This window comes from Anopheles moucheti, chromosome 3, assembly GCF_943734755.1.
Source record: "Anopheles moucheti chromosome 3, idAnoMoucSN_F20_07, whole genome shotgun sequence".
NCBI lineage: Eukaryota > Metazoa > Arthropoda > Insecta > Diptera > Culicidae > Anopheles > Anopheles moucheti.
Window position 1 is genome coordinate 82971713 of NC_069141.1, and position 15607 is coordinate 82987319.

At 48.2% G+C, this 15607-nt stretch overlaps 1 protein-coding gene across 4 annotated transcripts in view; it reads right to left on the minus strand.

Moving 5' to 3' along the window:
- The window catches only part of LOC128303444 (BMP-binding endothelial regulator protein), a 70216-nt gene that overhangs the window by 27828 nt on the left and 26781 nt on the right, over positions 1 to 15607 (minus strand). For 2 of the 4 annotated variants that reach the window (XM_053040393.1, XM_053040394.1), the window contains exons 2-3: positions 14538 to 14758; positions 9945 to 10021 (exon numbers count right to left, since the gene is read on the minus strand). The exons of 1 other annotated variant lie outside the window; for it this stretch is intronic. In XM_053040393.1, the coding sequence (XP_052896353.1) occupies positions 9945 to 10021; positions 14538 to 14640 (180 nt within the window). In that variant the 5' untranslated portion in view covers positions 14641 to 14758. The remainder of the gene's footprint in view (positions 1 to 9944; positions 10022 to 14537; positions 14759 to 15607) is intronic. One more of the 4 variants, XM_053040395.1, reaches the window with a different exon arrangement.

Below are 15607 nucleotides of genomic sequence, written 5' to 3' on the forward strand. Positions count from 1 at the left end.
CGGCTCCGCAAAGTAGCTGTATGCAATAGCAGAAAAGAAGCTCATTGCAATAAGCCAACTATTTCTGCACCCACCATGCACACACACGCACACATACATTCCAACAGAGTTCTTGATTGACATCCATGGAATTAAATATGTTAATTGATCGCACGTTCCTCGAAAGTAACTACCGAAAGCGCGAGCCATTTTCAATGCAAGAGCATCCAGAACAGATCGCAGTCGACGGGCGCGAAGGATGAACAGTGCACCAAACCAAATGGAAAAACGCTGTTGAAGAGCAGAGAAGGAGCAGCAGCAACAACAAAAAAACGACAGAATACAAATTATACACCTCGCTCACGTAACTCATCTGCGGACAATCAAATGCAACATTGCAACCACGTCCAACGTGCACATCGTTTGCGAAGCGCCAGCCCGTTTGCCTTTGGCGTTGTAGTAACAATGAAAGGCGGGAGGAAGAAAAAAAAAACATCCCGGCTAAAACGAAACGATAGAATATTCATTACCATCAAACGTTTATTGATCGAAAGCGACATTTGACGATGTGCAATTCAATTTCCACTTTGCACAAATAATGTTAATCAAACTGGTATGAAATGATGAAGGTGTACCGCATGCTAAAATATACAATACAGATACATCGTGGCTAGCGCGATGCTATCATTCATCTTTCTACACTAAACGACACGTTATTACTTATCTAACCTTGTTAGCAAACGCCGGTGGAAGATAAATAGCCGATCAATGTAGCCGTTGCAATTTGATGTTGCTTTCGCTGGAAACAAATTTGTCTATATCTCTCTCGTTCTGCGAAGGACACACCACTAAAACGATACAGGGAATATAGCGTATCAACGCTACGATAAATATGCTTAATGTTGTCGTAAATATTGAACGGCAGAACATAACACGAACCCACGTACATTATTCTCCATTCTTAGAAACTATATGTTGGTGTTATTTTTCTATTACCAAAGGATAGCTTAAAAGGGTTTCTGGGTAAAGGTCTTCCTCGTCCAAGACAGCAGGACATTCGAGAGAACGAATATTTCCCACGTTAAGTGTTTTGCTCTTGAAAAAGAAAGCCCCTTCTCCAAGCTTTCGGAGAACACTTTACTAGCGATTCGGAAAAACCTTCCCCATCGGGACGGGACGTCCAATGCGGGCGAAAAGACGTTATTTATGTGCTGTAAAATGGATTTAAATTTTGCCCGAGAATTGTGTCTCATGTTCCAACGGGAGCTTCTGTCCTTCGGGCGCTCACTTAACGACACACAAGTGCACGCACTCGGACCGCACAAGCAACTAGACTAGACAGAGCAATCCACCAAGCATCCACGAACCAATCGGGCTGGGCAGCTACCACTACGGTCGTTTGGGACACCACTTTATGCATCCGGGGTTTTGCGTTCCGTTCACGCTAAAAAGTGCAGTGCCGCAGTGAGTGCATCAACATATCAACCCTCCGGCCTGGCAGAAGCCATCGAGGCCACCGTGAGCAACAGCAAAAGCCGTCCGTTCCATCCCGATGCGCTCCGCTGAGCATTGACCCAGATGGGGCCGCATGATTTATGCTGGACCGTACACTGAATGTACGCTTCCGGTCCGAACCGGCATCCGGTTGCTTTGCTTTGAGTGTCCTTCTTGGGAGGGGTTTTTCCTTTTCACCCGGGCACGCGAAAGGAAATCGGATTTTTCCCGGACTTCTGTCAATACAATAGGTCACAAAGGGCCTGGTCGTGCTAAAGAGTTGAGGTCCATTTTGTGATTGGGAAATACTTTTTAACAAATTGACTTCACATTTTATCCGAAACGGGATGTTGAATTACAGTTAAACAACAAATGCATAGCACATATTCACTTAAAATATTGAAATGTACCATGCGCCTCCACTGCGAATAATGGAAGAGTAATTAATTTGTTAAAAAACTAAGTTAAAGTGCGAGTTGAAAAATAAAATTTCTGATAAGCTTATGATAATGTTTAATAATCTTTAAACAGTTTGTTCTTGTATGGTTTTATGGTAATAATTTTCAAACTGTTTAATTAAATATTTTTTTAATTTAAAAATATCTGTCAATTTATTATTTACTCCTTTGAAAGCGGCATTTTATTTTCTCCAGCGCTTTATAAATTGAATAACAGCCGCCGCCAAACGATTTCCATTTCCTGATTGAAAGCAACGCACATATGCAGCAAACACCTGCACAATATCTACTACCGCTAAACGTGACGCCAATGCCGCTTCCGTCAGTTTGCAAACAGAGCGGCAATGCAACCGTATCTGCATGCTGCACTGCTCCAATGCACTCCCACCGTTTTGAAAAAAAAAAATCCCACCCGCCCAATAAACGGCTATGCCGCTCGGAATCCATTTGTTGGCGTATGGGCCACGTTTCAAGAGCGGCACCAGACGTCTAGCCTGACGTCTGTGGCATTCTTTTCCCGGCTCGCACGTTAGCGTCCACCGTCCACCGTCTCATATTCCACGGGGGTGGATTTCCACCCCACCGCTCCCCAGTAACATACTTCAAACCGGGTACCAGTATCCATCATCGCCGTTGGCAGCGTAATCAAGCCCCTCGACGATTGCGCGGGCTAAATGTCAGGTCAAGCGGTGTGCGCCATTTCTCTGCGGACAATTTAATTATGATGAAAACGCCTGCTGAAGCTGAACGAAACAACAACAAAAAATCAACCCCTACCCGCCCCCCCCCCCCACCCCACCACAACAATCCGCAAGGCACAGAGCCTCTCCTGCTAAAGGTTTTTAATGTGGTCGTTGAATAGTTAGGTGCTGGTGGTGGCTAAATTGCAGGTGCCAATGATGGACCACTAAAGTGTCTCGTAATTTTATAAGGGTGCTGGCATTTCGCGTCGCAGGGTGTGCTTCCAGCTCAAAACCGATCCCCACGGCGTCGAGGGCCGAAGGTAGTTAATAATAATGGGATTGATCGGACGGTTGGAATTACTCAGGCTCTGCGCTTGCCGGGTTTGGAGCGACAGGCGTGCGCAAAGCCGGGGACAGATTAAATCGATCCGCACAGTTTGCGAATATTGGAGATACACTTTCAGCTTATCCGTATTATATAGCACTATCCAACACTATCACACTATTAGAACAACCAATCGAAAAATTGATTCTCCATAGCGCGAAACCTGCCGGAAACCCGCCGGAAACGGAACCAGCAGCAGACGAAAAGGAAAGTTCCTTTCGGACTGCTAAAAATAAGCTTTGCCACACACTGACGTCCAATGCCAATCAGCTGTACCACTGTGTGGTATCTGTACATCGTCTAACGTCTCTTCCCACTCCCTATCTAACCGCCCCATCTCGAGCAAACGGCAAGGCCACGCAGTGGGAACGGCTAAGACCGGCGAGACCGGCGAGACCGGATCTTGAAAAGGCCTCGAGACGATGCTCCATCAACTTTAGGCCTCACAGCACTACCTATTTCGCCCTTGCAAAGACGTTTCTTTTTCCCTCTCGCTGATCTCCCACCCGTTCACATATGCCCCACGTGTGTGTGTGTGTATGTCTTTTCCTCCCATTACCCTTTCCCCATCTTGCGCTGGGTTTCGTACGGTCGTTCGCTCCCTTTTCGAGACAGCGAGATACAACTCGCTGGACTGCTGAAATCATGATATGCAAATGACTTTCTACGAAATTTATTTATTTTCATACAATATTCATCAACGTCAATCATTAATCGTTACGTCGGGCCATCGTCTCGAGGTCGTCGGGCTGTTTGGGGGGGGGGGGGGGGGTTTGGAGAGGGGGTTGCTTCGTGTACATGCATCATACATATCCCCAGCATAAACCGCTTGACTCGCCTGACCAATGTTGTGATCCTACTGCTGTTGATCAACTCCCTTGGCACGAAAGTGTGCCCGTACGTGAATGTTCGGAGGAACTCCATCATCTCACGATCGCCACGCATTGTATTGGTGACATTTTGGAAGCTCTCGAGATATCTTGCGAAGGTATTGGGAAGCTGGGGGTTGGTGGACAGTGGACGATAGTCTTATGTGAAAACTGTAATCGAAGGAACCCCCGAAAGGAGCAAAATGGGAGCAAACGAGAGTTAAGCGACGGGCGGGAACCACAACCGGCCGGGCATTGGAATGTTTCCTTGGAGAGGGTGCGAATGGAACGTAAGGTTGTCCAAATTTTGTCCAATTTTTAGTCGCTTTAGTGGCAGTGACAGATATGCCGAAGAAATAAAAATGAATAACAATTGCACCATTCGAATTTTGTTTCGGGTAAAACATTTCCTTTTCATACACGCGGTGAGCAGTGTGTGGAACGACTAACACCAAGGACGAACCAACCATTTTGATGCGTACCTGCACAAATATAAGTATTGTACCCGGTTCATGTTCCTTCACGACTGTTATTGAACTTTAATTCCCTCGTAAAAGGAGAGATTAATAAAATGCCAACACTGCACGGGTAAAGCCATCAAAACACACCATCAACCGAGAGATGTTTAACGAGACCTATTCGACATGAACGTACTTCGAATGGGGAAATGGAATGCTGCCCTCACTTATCAGCGCGGGCAAATACAAACCGGCCGCAGCAACCTTCAAGTCGTTCGCGAGTCGGCAAAGAAAGAGTCGGCGGAGTGATAAAAACCATGGTATGCAAAAAAAAACAAACAACAACAACACTCGCGCATACACACACACACGAGACAAAACCACCAAACCGAAGGGAAACCAAAATTCGATGACCCACATTCTCGACGGTGCCCGGCGTATCTCGACGCTTTGACCTTACCAACATAAATGCTCCCCGATTGGGGATGAAATGGCAATGGAAAACAGGTGATCCGCGAGGGCACCCCGAAGCAAGGTGAAGCGGAGGGAAGAGGAGTGGAAGAGGGAAAGCAATATACAGCTGTTCGGGGCACACAAGTGCTGGCTGATCTGGCGAATCTGGCAGCTGGGATGTATGAAAAATGTGGCATGCGGGTGAAGCTACGATTTCTTGTGCAGGGTGCCGACACAAGAAAAAAAAACACAACAAGCACAAACAAATAAACAAACAAACCATCCACGATACGTTGGTTACACGAACGTAAATTTAGCATAATCGATGCTAACCTTGGGGGTTGCAACTCCCCAGAGGGGAGTGGTTGCCCTCGTAATGAGAAGAACGATGGTTGAGAAATGCATACCAATCACAACATCTTTATCGGTACACCGTGCGAGCACGATACTAAATCGATCCCCATTTGCAATTCGCCAATTCGCCGCTAAACTGTTTCCGTTTAATGCGCAAAATTACCGCTAGCTGCGCAGAGTGTACGTACAGCTTAAACTGGTGGAGTTGCAGGCGAAGACGCTTCGGCTAGCCAGCGATGGACCTGTACGATTCGTACCATCTGATATCAAACTGTACAAGATGAAAGCGAGATGGGCTTCAACGACCCTCAACCTTCCATCCCTTCCACCTCAAAATACCACCCCCCCCCCCCCCCCCTATCCCACCCCCTTTGGCTTAGCATACCTTCATATCGTCGCTTTGCCTAACAGGAGAAGAAACGAGCAGGAAATCACGCATGCCTTTCGCATGTGCACCATCACCACCATCAACCACCACACTAGGGTTACTTCTAGGGGTGGTGTTATTTTCTCCCCCTAAATAAGAGAGAAAAAAAAAAAACCCCAACAACCAGGCACAAGAGTAGCAACAACAACAGCAAAAAAGCCACAACCCCCCCCCCGAAAACCACGGGAATGGCACGGCAAGTGAGTGCGCGAACGGCCTTTATCGACCTTGTTCATTGTATAATAACACTCGGCCATATTTTTATGTGTTTCTCTTTTTGCTTCTTCTCGTCAACCGCAACTCTCACCGTCCGCCACCAACACCGCCGTGCGCCCTGCGCCATCTTAGGGACCGGTTTTTCCTTTGCACTATGTGCAGCGTGGTTTTGGGTTGGGGGGAGGGGGGGGACCACCTTAACATGTTGACTCTCTGGCAGAGACCCCAGGCCAGGCAAATACGAGTCGTAAAGTCCGTTCATTCCTCACTCTACCGCCCACGAACGCGCATCGTTGCGTCTCGTTCGAACGCAATCGTTGTTTTTTTTCCGTTTCCCCACTCGCACTCCCTTTGCGGTATTTTTCTTCATCTGGTTTCGCCGTAAAGTGTCTACCGTCTGCTAACTGAGGGCAAAACCTTTCTCTTCGTCGCTTACACACGCGTACGATCGTGGCACCTGTTCGCAGATTCGACCTATGTTTATCATGGTTCTTTTTTAGCATTTTCCCCACCCTTTGTTCAACCCCCTTCCCCGACAATCGGTGGAGACGCATTCCACGATCGGGAGGACACACAACCAAACACTGACTGATCTTTATCGCATCGATCGCATTGCATTATCATCGCAGGCAATCCACACGATCACCATCATCGGAGCGGTCACGTCGCTAATTTGCGGATTATTCGATTACGGTCCCCAATACCCCCAGCATCCCAGTTTGCATTGCGATCCGCACCGGTGATAATCGAAAGATCGAAGGTGCAGGGACCCCCGAAAAAAAAACGATCGTAAACCTTATCGTCTTTATAGGATCCGCTACACGCGCGCCTATTTTGAGCCTTGTTGTGCCAAACAACGCCTGATCGAAGCTGCCACTAGACGGATTCCTGCGCCAACAGGTGACCTTATGCCAACCAACACAACACTGGTAGCGGATGGCAGAAATATCCAACACCGGGTGGCAGATCCGAGAGCGCGATTCGAAACAATTCCAAAACCCCGAATAAACATAAGTAAATAAATAAAACCTATCCAAAACGATCATCATCTGCATGGCGGCGCGGTGCTCGAAGAGGATGGAAGCAAACAACCAACACGACACCTGTGACTCTGCGCGCGTAGCGTATTTTCACGAGCAGCATCACACACATGGCGAACGAACTGACGGCGTGGAGCTCATCGAACATCGCAGGTGGATCGCGGATGTTTTTTTTTTGTTTTTGATTTGTTTCGTCTCATCGCTCAATCCCCTTGACTCGCGCTCTCGCACCAAGCAGCAGAAACATTTCGTGGGTCCTTAACGATCACCTAAAGAAACATCTTTCTCCATGCGCGGCCCAAACCTACTCAGCACGCACGACGGCTTAATTCCCGTTCGTAAAACCCCCAGGGCGGCCGTACACTTTCGACGATGCCCGCGCGAGCAAAAAAAAAACACATTCGCAAAGCAATCGCACTAAGGTACTACGCGACCGGGTAGCATTCTTGGTTTCTTTATTGTTTGTTTCGCATTTCAAAGCAGCCAACATACCCGCACACGCACATGCTAACAATGTTGGTGCGACCAGCCATGCGAACGCAAGAATCCGTAGCAAGCTCCCTCGCAAAATCCGGCTTCACCGCGTAAGGGGTAAATCTACATCATGGCGGCCACACATAAGATGTGGCCGAGTGACGACCAAAGAGACCGGAGAGCAGGAAGTGCGATAGGCGCGATAGGGAGAAAAATCGCCGACGGTACGAGACGAACCATGGCACGCACGCGGAACATTCCATCCGATGAATACTAATATTGTGTTTAATGTATGCAAAGATTTTAATTCCCTCCCGTTTCGTGGGACGAACCAGCGAGCGGTGACGGCAGGGAGTGAGAGCGACTGGGGGGGATGCGCGGACAGTGCGATAAAAGAGCGTTCTATCTACGGGCCTCGCACCCTCGCATCTGGACGGAACAGCTGGCGAGAAACACGCCCCGGGGACAGCTCCGTCGATCGTCGATCGTTAGTCACATGATCTAACCAGCACCGGTGTAACCGGTGGCAAGCTGATCATTTCGCCATTTCTTCGGTGGTTGTCGTTTTGGGGCCAGCTGATGCTCACGCGGCAGGAGGTATATACATCCGAGCATGACTGCGACTACAACGGACGCAGCGTATTCTCGCTTCCACCGCATCAAGATAGTGCTACCGAACGCAACACACACGATCTCTGGCTCTTGTAGCGAAAAAATACGGGTCGTCCATGAAGCTGTGCAGCACTCTGCTAACGAGCAGCGAAGATGCTGAGTTGTGGGAGGGTAGGAGGAGGCTGGGGAGGTGGGGAACGGAATGAAGAATTTTTTATGCTTGATTTCCGATCAAGAATTCGCCGAGACATAGCTAAATCCGGACACACACATACACACACAACGACGAACCGGATAGTTACGTTCACAGGCTCGGGGAGATCTCGGTAGATTTGATAATCGGGAAGGTTATTGCTGCATTATTGCAGCGCTTATCTCACGTGGTAAGGCTCTGCATGTTCCATCTTGGTTTTTTTGTTCAAAAGTCATCAGTCATTTAGATTTAAAATGCGATGCACCTGTTGAATGTTAAGGGTTGGAGCCATTTTGGAGCCATCTTCTTGTAACTACAGCGAATATTCATGTTGGTAGGAAAACATGATTGAATAAAATCTTTATGCGCAAGAAACAATAAGGGGTATGTATATTTTACGTGCTGACTAGAGATATATAAACCTAATATCTGCAGGGTGATAAACTTAAAAAGGGTTTGAACCGCTCATAATACACTATTTGCAATAGATCCCACCAAACCTTTTTGTTTGACAAGGTGTTGATTTTCAATTTTTTGAAGGTGGTTTGATCTTTGTGCTTACAAGTTTTGTGGTATGGCCTCATATACACAAAAAATCCGGATCTTCAAGTCCAAAAACATATGAGTCATGTGAGCCCAAAATTTTAAACAAAACATTAAAATTAACCCAAAATTGCCAAATTGTTTTCCAAAAAGGCCAAAAATGCTGATCACCATCAACTCTACAAACTGGCTACCAGTATTCCCCAGAAGATCTCACACATTGCCTTCTGGATGTACCCAAGCGCCAGCCGCATCCATTTTTTTATTGCAGGTTGGCCATCAAGCGACGCAGCTCATCGCAGCTCGCTGGTAAAAAGGGGTTTTGCCAAGATCAACAACGTATTCCCAAGCGGAAAGGAAACGTACGCACCCTGCCTACCGCCCAGCGCAAGTGTGTATTAGCTTTTCATTTAGGCTATTTGTTCGACACAAGTGGCAAAAGGAAAAAGTTAATAACTACCAGTTGGAGTTGGTTTTTGTTGCTTCTGTCTTCCACGTCTGGTGTTGTTTACCGTTTCCTCCGGTGCTTCGGTATGTGTCGCGTTTTGTTGTCGCTAGTACCTGTCGCTTTGTCTTCATTTTCATTTTGTCAATAAGAAGCCGACACCGACTGGAGAAACGCATACCAGAACGCCACTGCGGAGGGTCTTGGAGGGACAAGCATTTCCACGTTAGAAACCAATAAACGAAAGGTAAATGGCGCCCGGGCCAACGGATGGACCGATCCTCAATACGCTGCAAAACGGTGTGCAGTGGTAAACATTGGTTTTGTGCGATGGAAGAGAAACCGAACAAACAAACGTAAGGAAACGTTACCGCACCGGCAGGGATCGGTTTGTTCGATCGGGCATTCCGTGCAGGTAGTACGGTCAACTGGCCCACACAACAGACGAGGACTTTTGAGCATCTTCCACGTTATGTGAATAAATGCGTTATCAATGAATGAAGAACCGAGTCTTCAGAGGGACCACAAACCGGCCCATCATGTGAAATGGTGGCGCCGTCCCAGAAGAAAACCCTTCAAATTGAGTACCAGCGGGTGCTGGCGTCAGTCGACCAATCGTCCTGTGGCACATGCGTCGCGAGAAGAGTCCTTTATTTCCCCTTGTTACCTGTCACACCGCTTAAGGTCCGGCTGTCCTTAAGCTAATAAAAGCACAGTAGGATAGAAAAAACAATAGCGCAGGAACGCTTTCCACTTGACTTTGGCCGAAAATTACCGAGAAATCCCTTTTCGACCGGAACGAATCGGGGGAAAGAAAAAAAAACGACATCAAGACATCATGGCCCGGGGACCAAAACTTACCTTGCAGATACACTTGAAGCAGCGCATGTTGATCCTAACTTCCTCGCCCTCGTTTGTGCACGGTGCCTGGTATCCAGCTGTGAAAGAGAAGAACAAACGGAAAAGTTTTAGAAAACCGAGACCTTCCTTCAAAAATGGACACTCAATAAACAACCCGAAATACGGAGGGCGAAACAAAAAACAACACAATATTTTTCAATCAATAAACAAACGTCGGGGAAGGATTTCCGTTCTTTTTTTAATGAACCAGCCCAGCTTCATTCATGAAAGGTAAGGCAACGCTTAAACAGCAGCATCACAAAGAGAAGCCGATCGGTAAATTATCACCACAATTCACTTTACGAATTTGCCAGGAATTAGAGCTCCATTGTAAGCTGTGATTATGAGGACACATTCGGCAAATACTCGCCGAAGCGTTCCCCCAATTGTCGGACAACTACAAAGTGGGATGGACAATATTCGCCACAAAAGCATTGAAGGTGGCGCACGCATTAGCACGTCAAGCGCCGGCATCAAACAGCGCTGCTGTGTGCAGCTGATACACCCATCTGTTTGCACATTTCTTTCAATGGCTGTTAACAGTGGCAAACAACTGGTAAAACCTTTTCTTCCAAAGCTCGCGATCCTGACCAGTCATGGACGAGCAACTTCAAACGGACCGCAATTCTAGACCGCTGCACCCGTTCGCGTATTAGTTAGCGCGTTTCAACCACAGCTCGATTTGCATCGAAAGCCCATCCCGCTATGAAATCATCTCCTGGTTTTTTTTTCTTCTTTTGCATAGGTGCGTCCAATGGCCTGAAAATGTATCACACTTGTGGTGGTGGTGAAGAGGTGGGACAACTCAGCTGGAACGCACACAGCAGGCCGTGCAAAAAGAGTAGATCTCAAAATCTCAAAAAAAAGGAAAACCCAAACGGTACCAATTCCCTGGTCAATCCCCCGGCTGGGGATGTTTGTCGGGGACCATTTGTCAACTTCTTCAGCCGTGGAAGCAACACAACACTCTTTCGCTGACGGGCTGTCACGAGTTTGTTGCTGTTTTCACAACACCCGGGAACCACCACCTCCCTACCCACCTTAAAGGTGGGCGCAGCAAAACCGGCGGCGTTCACCTGCCTCCACAAATCCTGGTCCGGATGATGATATTTCGGTTCCGAAAATAAATCAAACGTATTTATTTTTAATTCTCCGTGGTAGTTATTTTTAGCCCGGTGATACAGCGTTTAGTTTCCGTTTTTTTTGGGAAGAGGTAGCGCGTACCGCGTTCTGACGTTCCGGGGGTGGGGGTGTTTTGTTTCCTTCATAATTGCGAATTTTGTTTTCGACCGTTACATGGAGCGAACGCCACGCCGTTACCGAAATGAGTGCCGTGATAATGCTCGCGGTAGTTTCAAGTGTCTTACGGAGCACGTTAGCGAAGTTGATTTCATTTCGCCCCCGTCGCAAAAATGAACCCCTTTCGAATTGGGGACACGAGGGAGTGCGAGAGCCAGCCATCTTTTTTCCAGCGGGGGTTACGTTAAATCCACTACCAACTTTGCAGACGTTTTATCCTCTTTGCCCATTGTCTGCTGACGTCACAACGTTCGTCACAACGTTCCACCATGAAGGCAAGCGGAGGCGGAATACACACACAACCGGTGGCACGGTTCCCATCCGGACATTGTTTGCGGACGAGTCTACGTTTGCGACGAGAATTTAGCGATAGCGATGGCAAACAAGATTATCCTCCGCGGGTCGGATCTGCGGAAAGCGGTGCGGTGAAAGCGGTTTGCCAGCTACATGTGCACATATTTGCCATTCACACTTTGGCCAGAGGGAATGTATAATGCGGTCGGAAGTTGGAGCCCACGCTGATAAGGGACAGTAGGTCCCGGCAGACGTGCAACAGAGTGCAGCGCCCCGGGATGAATGAATGAGCCGAAAGATGCCGAAGATTCCGGTTCCGGTGACGCCAACAATACCCTTCCATCCATCCATCCTCCCCTCCAGTGCGTCGCCATGTGTCAATACCACACCCACCAAGCGCCGTGTTTACCCGACGGTTCATCGTTCAACTTCCACCCGCGGGAAAGGCGGTTGGAAGTAAATAAACCATCCCGTTCGCCGTGTGCCGCCCGGACTCGGGACGAATGCGTTCACCCGGCGCACATCGGATGGAGCCGGGTGGTTGGGTGGCAAATAGTATCCAACAAGCAACAACAACGGCTGCGGCGCGTGAAATACGGCGCAACTCACGGTGACTCACGAAGATGACGTTTTTTTTTTTAAATGGGGTACACATACGCACGCCACCGTCACCGTCATCATCATCAACTTCATCAGCGACCGACCTGCCCATCAGTGCCGACAAAAAGCGGCCAGCAGTACGTTGGCAAATATTTACATCCTCTTCTACCTTGTCTTGTACGCTGGCTTCCACAGCTTCTAGGTGCATACGGTTTTGGGGTGGTTTTTAGAACGTCGCTTGCATTTCCCACATTCGGCGTCGAACCGTACCGGGGCACCCGTTGGTAGAAGATCGTGCCGGAAGTTTGCATTTAGCCTGGTAAGTGTCAACGGTCACGTTTATTGTCACGAGTGCCCGATGGGATCCGCTTCTACCCTGGGTTGAAACTATCCCGAGCGCCATCTAGGGAAGATGTTAAGAAGCTCCATATTAACGAGATCGTCGATCGGACACTACGATAACACGTACACCGCTCCGATCGTCAGCAGAAAATCGTGATAGTGGTGCAACAAAGCCTCTTCCCTATCAAAGAGACAGTGTGTGAAGTACAAAGTGCAGAACTCCGTGCTGTGTGCTGTCACACCGACATATTCCACCGGTTGGGTGCCGCGACACTTTAAGCCGTACGGCCATTGTAGAAGAAAGGGGATACTGAACGGCTGATAGGTGCCCGATAAACATCAAGCGACACCATCCTGCTAAAGGGTGCAACAACATCATAGTACACCACCATCATGCACTATCGCGCTCGGCCCATCTCAGGGAAACACCTCAGTTAATTGCCAACCTTCACAGTCCATCTTCTGAAGAAGCAAACGAAAAAGCAACGCACAAACTTCCAATGGACTGAAAAACGTGGTTTTGGATAACGGAACGAGCTGATGCGAGTCGTTCGAAGACTTCGTACTCGTACTCGGCTACAACAAACGTCCACGGTCATTAAAAGTAACTACCATCGTCACCTACCATCACCAAACCCAAACCCGAGAAACGGGCTTTGTTTCTTCTTAACAACGATTAACCAACTTTACAGCTGCTACGTGAACTCGGCATGTTGTTGAAACAACAGGAATTGTCGTTCCGAGCCGTACCGTCGCCAGTAGTTTGACGCGAGATGCGTCCCCACAGCTCATCAACAACTGCGGTGGAAATGGTTTGGAATGCACGTACACGACCCGTCGACGTGGGATGCACTGTGCGATAAGATGCTTTGGATAAGGTTACTCGCTTGGGGGTTTCTAGTGCGAATTCGTTGGATTTAGACAAAGTTAGCTCTCAACATGTTCTTTCAAATTCTTTAAATAATACTTCAATTAATTATTTAAAGTTCCTCAGAATTGTCCACCCTGCAGGATGTGTCAAGCACCAGAGGACTTCTCTTGCGTGGTCAATGTCAACCGTCGTTTTCTCATTCATCTCCTTGTGCCGTCTCCGGCACAGGTGTATTCGCGACAGCTGACAGCCGAAAATATTCCCATTACTCCCAAAAACGCAGCAAAACAAAAAATCCCCCCAACCACATTCTTCAAGCGAAACGATGCAACTTGTCCCGCAACTCTCCAGCAGAAGAATCTCATCCGGGACGAGTTTTTTTTCCTTGCCACCCCTACGGGTCGTACGATTTCTTGGCTTCTTTTCTTACTACCCGCGCGATTGGGAGATTCACGCTGCAATCGGCTTGTCGCCATAATAGAAAGGAGGCACATGCAATCGCCATACGAAAACCTAACTGCACCCTGGCACGGGGTTTTGCGCGTTGCCCGAATGCGGCCGCTGGCGGTAGGATCCTGTTTGTGTGAGCGCTTGTTTTCGCTGCTCACGCCCGGACTCTGCTTCGCCCCCCAAAAGTTTATCGTTTAAAGGCTTATGTCGTTGCCATTTTTTTTGTTTTCCTTTCAGGACCCGGTCGAACGGGAACGGGCGGGTGTGGCAACACTGTTGACGGGCTCAATTTCGGTCCCCCCAAATTCGTGCGCTTCCACCACCCCTTTCGCCCCCACTTCTCCCGGAAATACAGGGTAGAAGTTGTCACCGTACCCATCCACCATTTGCCGTGAGGCGGTCATTAGGGTTTTATTTATATATTCAGGCAACTTTTGTGTGTTGTTTCCCTCGCTATTATCATACACTTTCATGTATTGATGGACCGTTCGCTTAAATGCAAGTGAAAGGAATGCAACGCATACTTTGGACCTTCTTGTTGCTAGTATTCATTTCCGCTCCTTAGGCTACTGCGACATGCTGCTGCTCAGGGAGAAATTATGGTCAACTGAATGATACGCGAAAACAAACTATCGCTAAAAGGCATTGTACCAAAAAAAAACTTCCCAAAGGAATGATTAAAAAAACGGACAACTTACCCAAAGATGCATTGGCTGTGGCTTGTCGCATCGAGATCGCGAGGATCACCAACGCGCCGAGCAGGATGTGGCTGCTTCGGGACGCTCCCTGTGCAGGATGCATGGTGTGGTGCGTTTGCCGGTTTTTGCTGGTTGAATTATTCGTTTGCGCTCGTTACACGGCTTGTGTGCCGTGTCACGCTGGAAATTAATGGCCCGTTGTTCCGTCGTCGCACACTGCACTGGAAGAAACAAAAAAAGGAAACGAAATTAATAAAAAAAAACCAAACCGAATAATGATTAGTTCACCAGTTCCAGCCTGGATGATGTTTCGGTTCTGGGTGCGTTTTCATTAATTAGCGGAAGTGCCACACGAAACAGTTCAATCTATACTACACCCATCAATGTTTCACCCTGCCTCACAAACATCACCATCTCAACCCGAAACCCGAAACAATCCAGAACAGGCCGAACATTAACCAACCCGAAAAAAAAAAAACAATTACATAAATCTGACTTTTCATCGCCGTCAATGAAGATTGAGCACGTTGGAGTGGCCAACGGCGGGGTTCGGCAGCATCAGAAGTACCATCGTGCGCGCCCCCTTCACCGCCTGAGCCTCACTGGAAGCAGTGGAATTCAAAACAAACCCTTCAAAAACTCCTGCTCTGAAGTGGCCAGAACTCAACTTTGCGCTCGCCATCAGAGGATCCGTTTGCCGGCTGGTGCGTCAGCGGGTGATTCCCTTCGCGGTGAGATTCACCGGATGTCAGCACACCGGGCCCGATGTCGAGTACCATTTTCGAGAGATTTTCGACGCAAATCCACTCCACACCGTACCCGAATGGGTTCTTGAAGCGCTACGCTATCTTCCCAAAAATCCACCCGCTCTACCCGGTGTAGTAGTGCTGTTGAGCACAGCAGATTTATCCAATGCTTTAGTTCCGTTCCGCGCTTACGCCTAATTGAGCGTCCCGGGGTCTTTCGTTACCTTCTCGAACGGCTGCTGACTTTTAGCGGACAGCTCGGATGATGAATAGGAAGATCGGCAGCAGAGCAACATATCTCCTCGAGCCGGCCTCAAACTCTTG